Below are 16,677 nucleotides of genomic sequence, written 5' to 3'. Positions count from 1 at the left end.
GGTGGGGTATAAATAAATTATTATTACTACTATTATTATTATTATTCCTGCTGATCTCTGTGTTGCTCAAATCTGAAGAGAACCTGGGCATGTGTTTGTGGGGGGCGGGGAGAGAAGGGAAACATAATAAAGTATACTTTTGAAGCCACTACAGCAAGGATGGGGTAACCTGTGACCAGGTATTGTTAGGCTCCTATTCCCATCAGCCCCAGCCAGTGTGGCCAACGGTCACGGATAACAGGAGTGCAAAAAACTCGGAGACCCACTAGTACAAAAAGAGTCTTAGAACTAATTCAAGTTTTTGGTCAGGTGGCAGGATTTAAGTTGAATAAACAAAAAACCAAAGTTTTGGAAAAAAACTTAACAAATGTTGAAAGAGAGAGGTTTCAAAGTGAAACTGGGTTAATGGTGGCAAAGAAAGTAAAATATTTGGGGATTAATATGACATCTAAAAATGTGAATTTATTTAAAGACAATTATGAGAAATGTTGGACAGAGGAAAAGAAAGATTTAGAAATATGGTCGAACTTGAAGCTTTCCTTGTTAGGCCGAATTGCAGTAATCAAAATGAATGTATTGCCAAGAATGTTATTTTTGTTTCAGACATTACAGATTGTGGATAAACTAGATTGTTTCAAGAAGTGGCAGAAAGATATATCCAAATTTGTCTGGCAGGGCAAAAAGCCCAGAATAAAATTTAAGATATTAACTGACGCGAAAGAAAGAGGGGGGTTTGCCCTGCCGGACTTAAGACTGTACTATGAATCGGCAGCTTTCTGCTGGTTGAAAGATTGGCTACTTCTTGAGAATTCAGATATTTTGGATCTGGAAGGATTTGACAATAGATTTGGGTGGCATGCATATATATGGTATGACAAGGTTAAAGTTCATAAAGGTTTCAAAAACCAGATTGTTAGGAAAGCATTATACAACGTTTGGATTCGATATAAGGATTTGTTGGAAAATAAAACTCCTAGGTGGTTATCACCAATGGAGGCTAAGGAGGTGAAGAAGCTTAATATGGAATCTAAATGGCCAAAATATTTTGAAATTTTAGAGCAAGAAAGTGGCAAATTTAAATTACAGAGTTTTGAGAAAATAAAGTCCATGGTATGAGATTGGCTCCATTATTATCAAATAATGGAGACATTTAAACAAGACAGGAAAATTGGCTTTCAGGTGGAGAAATCGAAACTAGAAACAGAATTGTTAGAACCCAATACTAAGAATTTATCAAGAATGTACAATTTGTTGCTGAAGTGGAATACAATAGATGAGACTGTTAAATCAGCTATGATTAAATGGGCACAGGACATAGGTCAAAATATTATGTTCGCTGACTGGGAACAGTTATGGACCACCGGTATTAAATTTACGGCATGCAATGCCTTAAGAGAAAATGTTATGAAAATGATTTACAGGTGGTACATGACCCCAGTCAAGCTTGCGAAGATTTACCATTTGCCCAATAACAAATGTTGGAAGTGTAATGAGACTGAAGGGACCTTCTTCCACCTTTGGTGGACCTGCCCAAAGATTAAGGTCTTCTGGGAAATGATCTATAATGAAATTAAGAAGGTACTTAAATGTACTTTTCACAAGAAACCAGAGGCATTTCTCTTGGGCATGGTCGACCAATTGGTGTCAAGGAGGGACAATACCTTTTTTATTTACGCCACCACAGCAGCAAGAATTCTTCTAGCAAAGTATTGGAAGACACAAGAACTCCCCACACTGGAAGAATGGCAGACGAAAGTGATTGACTTTATGGGATTGGCAGAAATGACTGGCAGAATCCGTGACCAAGAGAAAGAGACGGTGGAAGAAGATTGGAAGAAGTTTAAATTATGTCTTAAGAACTGTTACAAAATTGAGGAGTGCTAAAATGTCAAGGGGAGGGAAGAGGCAGAATTACAGCTGAAATTGTTTGATGATTTAAGGTGAAATTGAGAAAGATAATAAGATTAAATTTAATTGGTAAAAAGGGTTGCTGAAAAACTGTAAAACAAGGATGCAAAAAGGGTGAGGTATGGGGAAGTCCGAGAAAGGAGGTTTATGAAAATGAGGTTAAGAAATTATATTTGTGTGTTTGTTTGTATTTGTTGATGTTTGTGTGTTGTTGTTGTTTTGTTTTAATTGGAAAATTAATAAAAATTATTTAAAAAAACAACAACAAAAAACTCGGAGACCACAAGTTCCCTAGGCCTACTGAAGTGGCGAGCGATGCAGCACTCTTAAACCGGCAAGGAGACTGGGAACAAAGCACAGTCATGGTAAGTAGGAGTTCAGTTTTCCATCTGGAGCCACCGGAGAGCAACTCTTCCCACACACCACCTGTCGACGCTGGAAAGGGAGAATTGCCTTACAACAAGCAGACTGCCTAGAGATTTCCAGGAGCTGTTGTCTGCTCAGCTCACTCACTCACTCACTCGCTAACGCAAGGCTAAAAAGCAGGGCAAATAACTTTGGAACCCACTTCCCCTTTAAATAAACTGGTCTGTGAAGAGTGAGGGGAACTCCCTTTTCATGCCGCATGGACAGCTCTAGTCCCTGTAGTTAAACTGGTTTGGGGGATCCCTCTTGTGCTTCCCCCAGCCCTTAAGCAGGGCGCATTGCGTCAGAGAGAGGATTCCCACTTGGGATCACAGCGTCTAGCAGTCGCCCGCCGCATCTGAGGCACATTATGAGAGCTGAAACTGGCGGGTTAAAATAGGCGCCACGTGGGGGCGGCAGCGAGTTGCCGACGCTGCCGCCGGCGCTTCCCAGCGCGTTTGGGCGAAGCTGCTACAGTATATAGTAATAGAGCAGCGCGCTCGGACCTTTCTTGCCTTCAGCGAGCCGCCGTAGCCGGGCTTGAGCACACTGCCTCTCGGGCTGCCAGCCTCAGTCGCGCGGGCTGAGCGGCTCTGTGGGATCATGGCGGCCGCCGCTTCTACCCAGCCCGTCGCCGACAGGAGACGCTACCGGCGGGGTGGCACGGAAGCGGGCCGGGAGAGGCTGGAGGACGACGGAGTTCGGACCCTCACTTCAGCTGAGCAGGTGGGGCTGGGAGCCGCCCCCTCTTTCCAGGGAGAGGGACTACAACTCCCAGGGTGCACTTCGCGGGCGTGTGGCTTCAGGGGTCCGGTTTGCTTCTCTGCACGGGCGGAGAGAGAACGATGCCCCGGTGCCCGCCCTGTAGATCCATTGTGTTCAGCACAGTGAGAATCTCCAGGGTTGCGGGGTGGGGCTTTTTTGAGGTATATTATCTTGTTAGATTTGGTTTAGCCTCTACTTCTCCATGTGCCGCCTTAAGTCCATTTCAGGTAGTCCATAGCCCAAGGAAGCTGATTCATTAATATGCTTAAGTCGCTTCTTTTTTTTGCCATTTGTCCGCTTCCCATCACACACGATGGAGTTCCTTGTCTGCACACGTTGGAGAACCACTTTGCACCTCCTCTTTCGTTCTTTGAAACCTTGTTAGAGAATAACTGTTTGTGGGGAAACAGGAGAATAACGTGGGTGTGCTGCTGGTGTTCCTGGCAGTTTGTGAATTTGGACCCCACTTCAAAACTCGCCCTACCTTTGGGGAATCTATATATTGGGACAAATGGAGATTCAGGGTGGTTTTAATAGTGGTGTTTCCCCATCTCCTTCAGTCAAACCTCCCCACTTCCAGCTCACACCTATTTGTAGTTATAGGCACACATCCTATTCATATCCAGAGTTTACTGTATCCCTGCAACTTTTAAGTCTGCCTATTTGTATGCTAACAGAAGTGGTCTTAGAAAAATATATTACTGTACCTATTTTTTAAAAAACACAAGCAAGGTAACAATGGTTATAGAGAGTGCTGGGTTCAAAGGATAAGGGGTTGCATCTCACACCAGTTCCCTTTCCACTAGCTGCTATCTCTCACTACCCTTCTTACCCAGTTCTGTCATGGACACTTTTATCAGGTTCCCCAATCGTGCAGACAGATCAAGTAATCACAAATCCCTTTGTGGTTCTTTCCTACGTAAGGTCAGAGACTGAATTCAGAGGTGCACAGTGACAATGATGTACATGTCTTTGTCCTCCTACACAGTTTGGTGTTCCAGTACTTAAATTTAGAAATTCAGTGGTAGTGAAGAACACTGAATTTCTTAATTTAAGTACAGTACTGGAACACCAAACTGTGTAGGAGGACATTGCTTCCATAACCTTAAACAAAAAAGTTGTGAGGACTGATACATTTGGAAACAGGCAAAGCTTTAACCTCTTTGGAGATAAAAGGCAGGCATAAGTATTTTGAGGGAAAGAGAAGTGGGTATTTTATATTACATCAATATTATAAACCTTAATGATTAAGCATTTATTCCTGCCAGTGCTTAATTACTGTGACACTTAGTAACTTTATGCCTTTATAAAACCTGTTTGAAATTTGCATGGTAAGCAGTTCCTGACCCGCCTGGCTGCCACATTTGATTACGGAGCATTGTTTGCAATGTTCAGGGGGAAGGTAGCCTTGGAACTACGTGACCTTTGAAAAGTCAATGTGGAGGATGATGCTTCTAAAACAGCAGATAATGGGAAGGCATCAACCTGATGTACACGTTTTGAGTGCTCACAAACAACAAGAGGTGTACAGATAAAAGGCTTGAACTCACAGAGGAGCAAGGACATAGGCTTGGAATTCAAAGATTGGGGACAGAAGGGCTGCAAGAAACTATCAGGACTCAGAGAGAAGGACTCTGGTGATCAGCAAGTTACAAGGCTCCATAGGATAACTGTTCAAAGCATGCTAGCCCCAGGTCCTCCATCATATAATATGGTGTGTGTTTTTTTAAACACTGAACTAAATGTAAGACTACATCTTTCTCAATATGTAGTGAAACACTCAGCAGTTTTGTTGTATGTATGCTGGTGTGTTTAAGAAAGGGCAAGAAACAAACATAGCTAATTCACCAACAAAGAAACATGGCTACCCCTGTGGAATCAATCAAAGACATCCTTTCAATCGCATCACAATTTTGTTGTGTTAGTAAAATGTGTGGAGCAATTTACTGATATATTTTAAGCATTCAAGTTACCTGCTGAAAGGTCTCTGTATTTCAGTGATTATATCCTTTTTGTTCTTTGTGGAAGACATCTTAATTATTGACCAGAAGGGGATAAAGGGGGTTGAGCTTTAGTTAGTAGGGCATATCCATGACATAAACAAGTTCTTCTCAGTTTCTGGAATTAATCAGTGAGAGGAAAGACCTCTACCTGCACTTGGGCTGACTGTTCTTCAATGCTGGTTGGACAGTCATCTGACTTTGTGTAAAGTGACCCATATTTCTAAGTGGAAAATGTGATAGGTATTGCTAGACCTGCTTCCTATGGTGATTGTGTGTTAAGACCTGCATATACTTTCCCTCAGAAATATAGATGGCAAAATGGTAGTAATCCAGTAGATTTTTATGTTCTTATGCTGTACACCACCTTGTTGCATTTATTTTATGTAGTATTCAGCTCACAATATCCCCCAAGTCCACTGGTAGACAGGACAGTTAAAAGTATTCCAAAGCTGCAAGTCTCAAACCACTTGTTCTGTTAACTTCATTAGGCTAAAGCCTGCCATTCATATTTCTGACATAATACCATTGTGTTTTTTAATTGTGCAACAGTTGGATGGGCGTGGCTGGGTATGCCCCTTCATAAGAATTGAGCTCTTTGGCTCAGGAAGACAGGCTATAGAAGACAGAGATTTAACAAACTTACTTGTGTAAAATCAGAGCATAAATGGATAAGTAGTGTTGGATAGACACAGCTGAGTAGAGCACTAATAGTTATGATTTTCCTTTGGTTTGCTTGGTTGTGTAAAAGAATTATGCAGTAAATCATTTCCAGTTAAATCATGGAAATGACTATCCTAGAGTTTATAGGACTTAAATTATCCTTCTACTGGTTTTAATTAAGTCCTGTTAGTCATGGAAATACTTCATTCTTTGAAGTTCAACTGGCGGGACAATGAACAAATTATGATTATTTATAAATCTTGCTTAACCGATAGTGTTTGACCATCTTTTTCTTGATGGTCATGGTTTCTATAGCTGCAAAGCTGAGCGAAAGGAACTTATGTAAAGTTACTCAGTTGCTTAGTTCATTTGACCCCTTCCCTTCCAAATAGTACTCAATCCTTGAGAGAAGCTCTGAAATTGAGGGGAAACCAACTGCCTTTCCTAAGGTTCTGGAAAGAAATTTGCTAAAGTCAAAGCATATGTGGCTGGCAAAATAGTTCTTTGTATTAGAAATTGAATGCATTTGATGTGCTATACTAGGCTACATTCAGACCATACATTTAAGGCACATGAGTTCCCCCAAATAATCCTGTGAACTGTAGTTAAAAGTGCTGTGAATTGTAGCTCCATCAGAGGTAAATCAGAGTTCTCAGGATTCTTTGCGGAGATGTCATTTGCTTTACACGTATTGTGTGGATGTAGTCTTGGATTTTTGGTGGGACGCAGGTGGTGCTGTGGGTTAAAGCCTCAGCGCCTAGGACTTGCCGATCGAAAGGTCGGCGGTTCGAATCCCTGCGGCGGGGTGCGCTCCCGCTGCTCGGTCCCAGCGCCTGCCAACCTAGCAGTTCGAAAGCACCTCCGGGTGCAAGTAGATAAATAGGGACCGCTTACCAGCGGGAAGGTAAACGGCGTTTCCGTGTGCGGCTCTGGCTTGCCAGAGCAGCGATGTCACGCTGGCCACGTGACCCGGAAGTGTCTCCGGACAGCGCTGGCCCCTGGCCTCTTAAGTGAGATGGGCGCACAACCCCAGAGTCTGTCAAGACTGGCCCGTACGGGCAGGGGTACCTTTACCTTTACCTTTAGTCTTGGATTTTGTGGCCTACTTCCGATTTTAGTTGCACTTGCCGCTTTCCACTGTTCAGACCAAAGCAGCTGAAATTACAGTCATCCAGTAAACATGATTACTAGTTGGACTTGCTTCCTTGCTGGAGGCCTGAGACATCCCTGAGGGGTGATTGCTGCTCATTATCTCTCCCTAGAATCTGACCTTTAATGGAGAAGGCAGCATTTTTCAAATCTAAGACAGTGAGAAAACATTAGATACCAGGGCAAAAGAGCAGGAAAGTGTCAATTGAGGCTTTGTGGCCCCAATTAAGGTGAGCTGTGGAATAAGGATGTGAATGCCAATGTGGATTTCTTTGTTCATGTAGCCATAGAGTAGGAATATAGCATAAGCTAGTCAGAGACCTCACAGATTTCCCTGTTCTGTTGCTGAGCATTTAGTGCTGGCTTCAGCTTAGCCTGGCTGCTTTGATGCTATAGGCAAATTATTAAAACTAAGCGTGTTCATGCACCCAACCTTATGATGTGCTGAGCTCCTTCCTCTCTGTCTCCCCTTGCTATTTCCCCTCCTCCTCGCTCAGTGAGCCTGGTTTCTAATGACTTCCACTCCCCCATGCATGCTTCATAGCAGTTCCCTTTCTTTTGTTGGGAGCTGGAGCAGCAGCCTCTTAAGAGAAGAGGGAGAAATCTGGAACCCTGTGGTTGTGTTTAAATACCCTGCTGCCATGCTTCTCTCCTTCTTGCACTTCTTCCCCATTGTCTGTCTTTCATTAAGCAATTCATTTATTATATTTCTGTGCCTCTTTTCACTCATACAAATCACAAAGTGGCTTACAAATACAGTGGTACCTCGGTTTTTGAACGTCTCCGTTGACGAACATTTCGGTTTACAAATGCCATAAACCTTGAAGCAATTGCTTCGGTTTTCGAACATGCCTCAGAAGTCGACTATGCCATGCAGCTTCTGCTGAGTGCAAGATCCTGAGGCCTAGCTGTCGGCTGTTGCATCCTCGGTTTTCGAACGTTTCAGAACTCGAACGGTCTTCCGGAACAGATTACATTCGAAAACTGAGGTACCACTGTAATAGCATAGTAAAACATCCCAATTACAACATAAAGCGTACAAAATAATTTAACAAATCATCAGTAAAACAACCACCTTGTATGAAACACTATTAACAAAAGGTAAAGGTACCCCTGCCCATACGGGCCAGTCTTGACAGACTCGGGTTGTGTGCCCATCTCACTCAAGAGGCCGGGGGCCAGCGCTGTCCGGAGACACTTCCGGGTCACGTGGCCAGCGTGACATTGCTGCTCTGGCGAGCCAGAGCCGCACACGGAAACGCCGTTTACCTTCCCGCCGGTAAGCGGTCCCTATTTATCTACTTGCACCCGGGGGTGCTTTCGAACTGCTAGGTTGGCAGGCGCTGGGTCCGAGCAGCGGGAGCGCATCCCGCTGCGGGGATTCGAACCGCCGACCTTTCGATCGGCAAGCCCTAGGCGCTGAGGCTTTTACCCACAGCGCCACCCGCGTCCCTTACTATTAACAAAGCGACTTTAAAAATAGGCTAAACAGCACAACCACAAGAAAAGTTATATTATAAAATTCATAAAGCATTGCAGCACTCACAATCCACAAAACAATGTGAACATTAACAAACTAACAACCAAAACCCAAACTAAGCACTGTTGAATTCACACACATTCTTTCTCCATCCCCATGACTCAGACTTCCACTCAGTTCATCAGAAGACGCATACACATAATGCCTGTGGCAGCAACTGTGTTCTGAAGGCTTCTAGGGCTCTGAGGGTTGGAGGGTGGGGCAAGGCAGGTGGAACAAGTCCTTGCCTTGTCAGCAGAAGGTCCAATCTCCTTTAAGATGCTCCTTACTGAAGTGGTGTCTCACAAATAATATAGCAATGCACGATGTCACTGTGTTGGCAGACATTTAGTTATGGCAAAGGCAGCGGGCAAACTAAACCAGAGCTTAGCTTAATATATATTAGCATGGCAGCAGTAAGTTATTAGCCTGCAAGTTTCTCATTCCATGGTGAAGTGCCCTCCACTTGCTGTTGCCAGTTACTCTCTCTTTCTCCATACATATATATTTATAGATGGAACAATGCACTAAAAATGACTCCATTCTATCCAAATGGAGTGCCTCGCAACAAGATTTTGCAAGTGTTGTGTCCTCTGCTGCCTAAATATATATGTGATCTAATCTAATGTTTCCTATCATACCAACTATTGATTTTGCTCCCATGCATTCTGTTTGATGGTACATTTCACTGAGGAGATGGGTGGAGGGCTTCATTATGTGTCTTCATTCTAGCTATGTGCTCTTAAGGGTGCTAAACCCCACAGTGATTCTTGGAAAGTGCTTGTGGTCAACTCCCCCCACCCCACAAAGATCAGCCTGGGTTGTGCATACTGTACAGTGCTACATGGGTTGGGATGTCCTGAGAGCAGAAGAGCCTTTTTGATTGTGTGCTGCAACACTGAACCACAGGCACATATGAAGTTGCCCTAGACCAGGTCAAACCATTGACCCATCTACCTCTGTACTGCCTATCTTAATTTTGGACTAGAGTCTTTTTCCTTGTCATACCTGGAGATGCCCGGGATTGAACGTGGGACATTCTGCCTTTCATCTGTGGCCTTTCCTCACGGGCAGCAGTTGTGTAGATGTGATATACTAAAGGAGCTATAGCTTGTTATTTGTTACCATCCACTTCTTTTACGAGCTTCTGTGGTGTTTTTATAAAACTGGAGCAGCAGCAGCCCTCTTGAACTCTGACACCCTTTTAACAATTACTCACAGCTGCTGTAGACACTTTTCTTCTTGGCATGCCACGCCATATTGCTCCATTTGTGCTGTGATGGTTCTTTCTTAATAGTGCTGTCTTCTGAGTGCAGAGGGGTTCTTGCATTCTGATTTTTACCTATCATGTTTTTATGTTTAAGAAAATATTTTGCTTTCCTGTTACATATGCTGCATTAAATGGGTCCATCTCTAATGTTTTATTTTGATATTTTGTAATGTTTTGTTTTGCATGTTAATTTACATAGTAAATTGCTTTGAGACCTTTGAAAAAAGTGGTGTAGAAATTATTTTAATAATAATAGTAATAGTAAATGCTAGTATATAGTGTTCTCTGCATCCTCCCCACCCATAGTTATTGTACCTGTTCTTTGTCCCTTTAACTTGTTGCAGACAAAAGTAGAAGATATAGTCCAAGAGGTCTTTGATGCTTATAAGACAAATCATCATGATGCGCAGTAAGTTATTGTATCCATGCAATCTTTCCTCCACTCACTCCATATTCTTGTTTGACTGCTGATTTATATACCCCATCCCACATTGTTCAGGAGAGCCCTCAACTTTCTGGAGAGGCTTTTGGGGAATGGGGTATGTGTGTAGGTAGCTGCAATAGTGAGGAAGTACTGGGTGACTTTCTTGTGAGCTGCCTTCCTTTCTCTTAGGATTCAAGCAATGCCTTTATATAGAGTTGTGGTATACTCATGTTTACAATACTTTAGATGGTTCTGGTCTTTCCATCACAAAATGGATAGTGCTGAGCTGGGTCCCATGCCTGCTGGTTAGCATTGGAAGGAAAGCCTCGACTGGCACAAATGGGAGCTTTTCTTCCAATACACACAGCTAGGGTTGCCATATTTCAAAATCCAGACAGAAGAGTTGTTGAGCTTTTTTTTAGTTTTGCCCAAAGTTGAGCTTTTTTTGGCATATGACAAAAAGGTTTTCCAGACATATGGCAACCCTACCCACAGCAGATGCAGGGGTCTGATCCCCTTGCCAGGGGCCCGGTCCAAATTGGCTCCTTGCTCCTGCTGTTTACCTAATAATAAATAAATAAAAACCACACAATTGCTGTTGTGTGAATGATGTCACTTCTAGTTTGAAAAAGATGTGTCAGGAGGGACATGATCACAGGTTTATAAAATTATGAACAGCGGCTTCCTCTCTCTTCTCATCTTTGCTTCAATGTCTTGCGTGTTCTCCCTGGTCCTCCCTGCTCCCATCTTTATCAGCTCCTCCTGGGGGCCTTTGCTCTACAGGTATCACTCTTTTAGGAATAACTTAAGAATACTTCCTCTGTCAATCTCATCTGCACTGTTTCCCTCCTGTCTCTCTCTGCACTATTACCATATGGACTTCAGATGAGATGCCCACTATCCTGGATGGTTTTAAAGGAGGGTTAAACAAACACACATGGCTGTAGAGCACTTACGTGGCTTTATGACTCTTTGATCATTTGTATATCTTTTGGTCTATCCTTCAGGTTTGTTTTGCAGCGAGAGAAACACTTCCACTACCTGAAGAGAGGGCTGAGACAGCTGACAGATGCCTATGAGGTAATCCCTTCTGGCTGAAGGAGTTTGTACTGTTTCCTTCCTGCTTATATGCTGTTAGTGGAAAAATATTTGATGGTGGGTTAACATGATTATGGCTCATTATCCTCCTTGCTTTTTCTACAGCTGAGGTTTCTTTAACTTTTCTCTGGAATCTGAGGTATCAAGGGACTTCCTTTTCCTGTCTCACTGAGGGGCACTTTTGTAGGCCCTAGAAACACTGGCTGCATTCCCGTTGACCTTGCTAAATCCATTTTCTAGGAGCCACTTCACTTGTAGTGCTGGCTCCTCTGGGGTTGAAAGCTAAATATTTGTTACCCGTGTCTTTTGCTCTGTCCATTTGGTGATAAATGAAAAGAGGTTCTCATGTTAGCTTGGGATTGTGCGAATAATGAAGCTATTCTTAAAGAGGTATGTAAATTCCCTTCATAAACTGGTGTCCTTTATCCTTCTAAACCTCTTACTTTCCAGTTCTGATTCGCCTTCTTTGCCCTCCTTTTGTTGGAGTGTAACAAATACAGCTGTGTCAGTCATGGATTTTAACAGCTGTCGTTTTCTCTTCCAAGTGTCTAGATGCCAGCCGCCCATGGTTGTGCTACTGGATCTTGCACAGCCTTGAACTGCTTGAGGAACCCATCCCGGAATCTGTAACTTCAGAGTAAGATTTGTTTTATATTTCACTTCCGTTCCTGCAAAACACTTTGCCATTTATTCCGAGCATTGTCATTACAGTGGTACCTCGGGTTACATACGCTTCAGGTTACATATGCTTCAGGTTACAGACTCTGCTAACCCAGAAATATTACCTCAGGTTAAGAACTTTGCTTCAGGATGAGAACAGAAATCGTGCTCCGGCGGCGCGGCAGCAGCAGGAGGCCCCATTAGCTAAAGTGGTGCTTCAGGTTAAGAACGGTTTCAGGTTAAGAACAGACCTCCAGAACGAATTAAGTACTTAACCCGAGGTACCACTGTATATAACTGCTGGGAGTCGTTGAGAAGCTCAGAAATTATGCAGGCGGCTTCTGTTGATGTCTCAGAAACAAAAGATGATCTTTGGGCAGAGCTTTGAATTGAATTACGTGTTTTCAGAGTTTCTCTTTTGTTAGCAAGCTATTTAGCAACGTTGTCTATCTAGACACTTGGAGGTAAATTCAGAACTCAAAATTTAGAGAAATAAGGACTAAGTATAACCTGAAAAACTTTCTGCTCAACTTTCTGACTTAAACATTATAGGAGAAATTAACTTCCAGAAGTTTTCCTTATCTTTGCACAGTGTGTGCCTCTCTGGGCTAACCTCCCAATGTCCCTGCATGATGCATAAGAGCATTTTTTTGAAATACAACAGTGCATTGTCTTTGCTCCAACAATGACCTCTCAATAGCTTTTCCTCGAGTAGAAGCTTTTGGTGCATCTTGTGATCAGCAAAGATGGTGGCGGTAAGAGATCAGCTTCAGCCACTAGGAGAAAGAAACCCATTCCCTGTAGGGTTTGAAAATCTATGTCTGTAGAAAGGGTGGTGGTGGTTAGGAGAGAGAAGGTTATTGCATTTGAAAGAAGTATTGGTTGCAAATTGTTTTTCAAAGAAGAGAAGTTTTGGACTTCCGGAGGCGGCGCGAAACAGCAATGGCGGTCCTCTTCGTGCTCTGAAGAGGGGCTCCGCAGAAAAGGGTCGTTCGCTGCGGCATAGTGGCGACCCATCAAGAAAAACCACGGGCAGAGTGAGCTCGTGGCTGTGGGACTCGGCGGGCGCCAGAAGCCCCCCCAGAAACAGAGAAGGAACCCCGTAAGGGGCTCCGGAACGTGAAAGGGGGAGCGGCGCTGTGAGTTCATCGCTCTTTCTGCGGGAAGCAAAGCCGCGCGGCTGCTGCTGATGAGCGCCGACCTTTCTTCTTGGAACATCAGATTTGCAACTACAACCCGTGAGTAAGGGGACTTAAAAATTATCGGGACTAAAGTATTTAATTTGGCTGAAAACGGGAAACGTAACCAGGAAGTCCGTTTCCCGACCGTGCTAAAGAGATCAAAGCAAAGTTTGACAAGCGGGAAGCGCTTTGAAAGAACTATAAAAAAGATTGGATTATCGTGCAGACTATTGAACTTTTGGCAGGGATTAAAAGAGACAATTTCGGAGTATCTATGCTGATTTTCTGACTGGATCTTCCTTCTTCCTTTGGGATTTATAAATAATTGAAGAAACCAAATCTGTGGGCTGCCAGGGTAAAGAAGAACTGTCAAACTGCCAAACTGCTGATATTGTTTTTAAGGTTGAAAGTGTTGCATGTAAACGTTACACCATAGAAGAAATAGGGAAACTGTTTCTTGCACCCTCTCTGAGACTTTGTATTAAGTTGGGAAAAGCTTAATGCTAAAAAGAAACTAAAAGACCTTTTAGAACTTCAGTTGTTTCTTCTTTGGATTATTGGGACTGTAAAGAAGGAAAAACCTCTTTCTTTCGGTTGAACTTTATTACTCCCCCTAGAGGACTTTGGATTTATAATTCTCTGGGAACTATATTTTGTTTTGATTCTCTGCTGCCTGGTTGTTTATACTTTGGAACTGTCTCTCTCATGGGAACACATACAGTCTGACCTTGATACACAGACAGGATTGGAATGAGTGACGCAGGGAAAACAAGGCTGGCTAAAATAAAGGCAAAACAATTGGTACAAACAACTTTGACTTCCCAACCACGTAGATCATCTGTCCCAGCTGTTCTAGAAATACAAAAAGGGGCTGTTGAGCAGACATCTACAGGGGATATGGCTTCAGGAGGATCTGAAAAAGTTTTAAATCAGATCCTAGAACAACTGGCAATTCTAAATAAAAAGGCGGATGAACATTCGACTAAAATTGATCAAGCCACATCCTCAATAAATAAATTGACTGACCAGGTGGCTCAACACACACAAGCAATTGGGAATCTTCAAGAAGCAACAGCAGAGAATCACAAACTGGCTGAGGAAGCCAAACAAAAAGCAGAGGAAGCCAACTTGAAAGTTGAGGCATTAAAGGTGGAGGTGAAGCCGTTGCATAAACAGATTAGTGAACAGCAGGCCTACTGGTCGATGACTGAACTGAGAAATCGGGAAAGCAATCTTAGACTTAGAGCTATTCCAGAACTTGAACAGGAAGATCTGATTGGTTATCTGACATTAGAATTTTCAAAGTTCTGGGGTATTGAAGAGGATAAGGATTTTAAAATTGTGACTGCTTTCAGATTGGGAAGAGTGACGAGGAAGGATAAACCCAGAGACTGTTTGATCATTTTAAGATCTAAGCAAGAGAGAGATAAAATATTAGGCCTTCATTTTGGAAAATCACTTGACATCCACGGCAACAGAGCTGAAATTTACAGAGACATACTAAAACAGCTTTTGGATCTTAGAGCGACGTATATAGAACTTGCAAAATTACTGAGAGGCAACTCAATTCCTTATAGGTGGGAGTTTCCTCAAGGACTATCTTTTAATTTCAAAGGAAAGAAAGTTAAAATTAGAACAGCAGAAGACCAACAAAAGTTCTTGAACGACCATGAAGAGGATCTACAGAAAGGGACAACAGGAGCCTGGCCACCGCCACCGCTTACACCTATACTGGCACCTACACCCGCGGGACCAGAGGACCAAAAGAAAGGGACGTCACCACAGGACCAATAGATTGACCCAGGATGTCTCTGCAGCTTCTTAGTTGGAATATAAATGGCGGAAATTCCCCAGAGAAAAGAAGAAGAATTTTTCATATATTGAAAAAAGAACAATTGGACATCATCTGCTTGCAGGAAACACATGTGACCAGGCTCCATAGAAAAGTTTTGATTAATAAAAGATTAGGCCAAGAATTCAATATGGACTTAATCGATATTTGGAGGACTAAGAATCCCTTAGGTAGAGAAGGAACTTTCTTTTCTGAGACTCATCTGTCATGGACAAGAATAGACCAAATATGGACAACTAGAAGGCTGGCACCTATGATTAGAAAAGTGGAAATCTGCCCAAAAACTTGCTCCGACCATAACGCTATGAAAATGGAATTAAGACTTACTCCAATCGGCTCCTTTAGATGGAAAATGAATGACACCCTATTAAGAGATCAGGAGATTGTGAAGAAGGCCCAAAAAACCTTGAAAGATTATTTTGAAATAAATTTGAATACTACGGTGGAAAGGAGAACAATCTGGGATGCAAGCAAAGCAGTTATGAGAGGGTTTCTGATACAACAGAACACGATAAAGAAAAGAATCTGGAATGGGAAAAAAGATAAGATTTTATTTTTTTTTATAATAACTTTTATTAGTTTTCCAATTTTAAAACAAAACAACCACAACAACATAAAAACATCGACAAATACAAACAAACACACAAATATAAGTTCTTAACCTCATTTTCATAAGCCTCCTTTCTCGGACTTCCCCATACCTCACCCTTTTTACATCCTTATTTTACAATTTTTCAGCAACCATTTTAGCCAATTAAATTTAAATTTGTTATCTTTCTCAATTTCACCTTAAATCATCAAACATTTTCGGCTGTAATTCTGCACCTTCCTTCCCCTTGACATTTTAACACTCATCAATATTGTAACAGTTCTTAAGATAAGCTTTGAATTTCTTCCAATCTTCCTCCACCGTCTCTTTCTCTTGGTCGCGGATTCTGCCAGTCATTTCTGCCAATCCCATAAAGTCAATCACTTTCGTCTGCCATTCTTCCAGTGTGGGGAGTTCTTGTTTCTTCCAATACTTTGCTAGAAGGATCCTTGCTGCTGTAGTGGCGTACATAAAAAAAGTCCTATCCTTCCTTGACACCAATTGGCCGACCATGCCCAAGAGAAATGCCTCTGGTTTCTTATGAAAAGTACATTTAAGTACCTTCTTAATTTCATTATAGATCATTTCCCAAAAGGCTTTAATCTTTGGGCAGGTCCACCAAAGGTGAAAGAAGGTACCTTCAGTCTCATTACATTTCCAACATTTATTATTGGGCAGATGATAAATCTTCGCAAGTTTGACTGGGGTCATGTACCACCTGTAAATCATTTTCATAATATTTTCTCTTAGGGCATTACATGCCGTGAATTTAATACCGGTGGTCCATAACTGTTCCCAGTCAACAAACATAATGTCATGACCAATGTCCTGTGCCCATTTAATCATAGCTGATTTAACAGTCTCATCTATTGTATTCCACTTCAGCAACAAATTGTACATTCTTGATACATTCTTAGTATTGGGTTCTAACAGTTCTGTTTCCAATTTCGATTTCTCCACCTGGAAGCCAATTTTCCTGTCTTGTTTAAAAGTTTCCATTATTTGGTAATAATGAAGCCAATCTCGCACCTTGGGCTTTAATTTCTCAAAACTCTGTAGTTTAAATTCACTACTTTCTTGTTCTAAGATTTCAGAATATTTCGGCCATTTGGATTCCATGTTAAGTTTCTTCACCTCCTTAGCCTCCATAGGTGATAACCACCTAGGAGTTTTATTTTCCAATAAATCCTTGTA

The 16,677-nt window shown here is 42.3% G+C and overlaps 1 protein-coding gene across 2 annotated transcripts in view; it reads left to right on the top strand.

Annotated features, from left to right (window-relative positions):
• Positions 1–2,839: 2,839 nt before the first annotated feature.
• LOC307221506 (protein farnesyltransferase subunit beta-like) overlaps positions 2,840–16,677 on the top strand; it is a 30,745-nt gene continuing 16,907 nt past the window's right edge. Inside the window, exons 1-4 of one of the 2 annotated variants that reach the window (XM_079986056.1) lie at positions 2,840–3,039; positions 10,024–10,088; positions 11,111–11,183; positions 11,747–11,838. In XM_079986056.1, coding sequence (XP_079842182.1) covers positions 2,917–3,039; positions 10,024–10,088; positions 11,111–11,183; positions 11,747–11,838 — 353 coding nt within the window. In that variant the 5' untranslated portion in view covers positions 2,840–2,916. Of the gene's footprint in view, positions 3,040–3,143; positions 3,306–10,023; positions 10,089–11,110; positions 11,184–11,746; positions 11,839–16,677 lie in introns of those variants that run through there. The other variant, XM_079986055.1, reaches the window with a different exon arrangement.

The sequence above is a fragment of the Podarcis cretensis genome (genome assembly GCF_951804945.1).
Source record: "Podarcis cretensis genome assembly, chromosome: 1".
NCBI lineage: Eukaryota > Metazoa > Chordata > Lepidosauria > Squamata > Lacertidae > Podarcis > Podarcis cretensis.
This window is presented reverse-complemented; position numbering and strand designations above follow the sequence as displayed.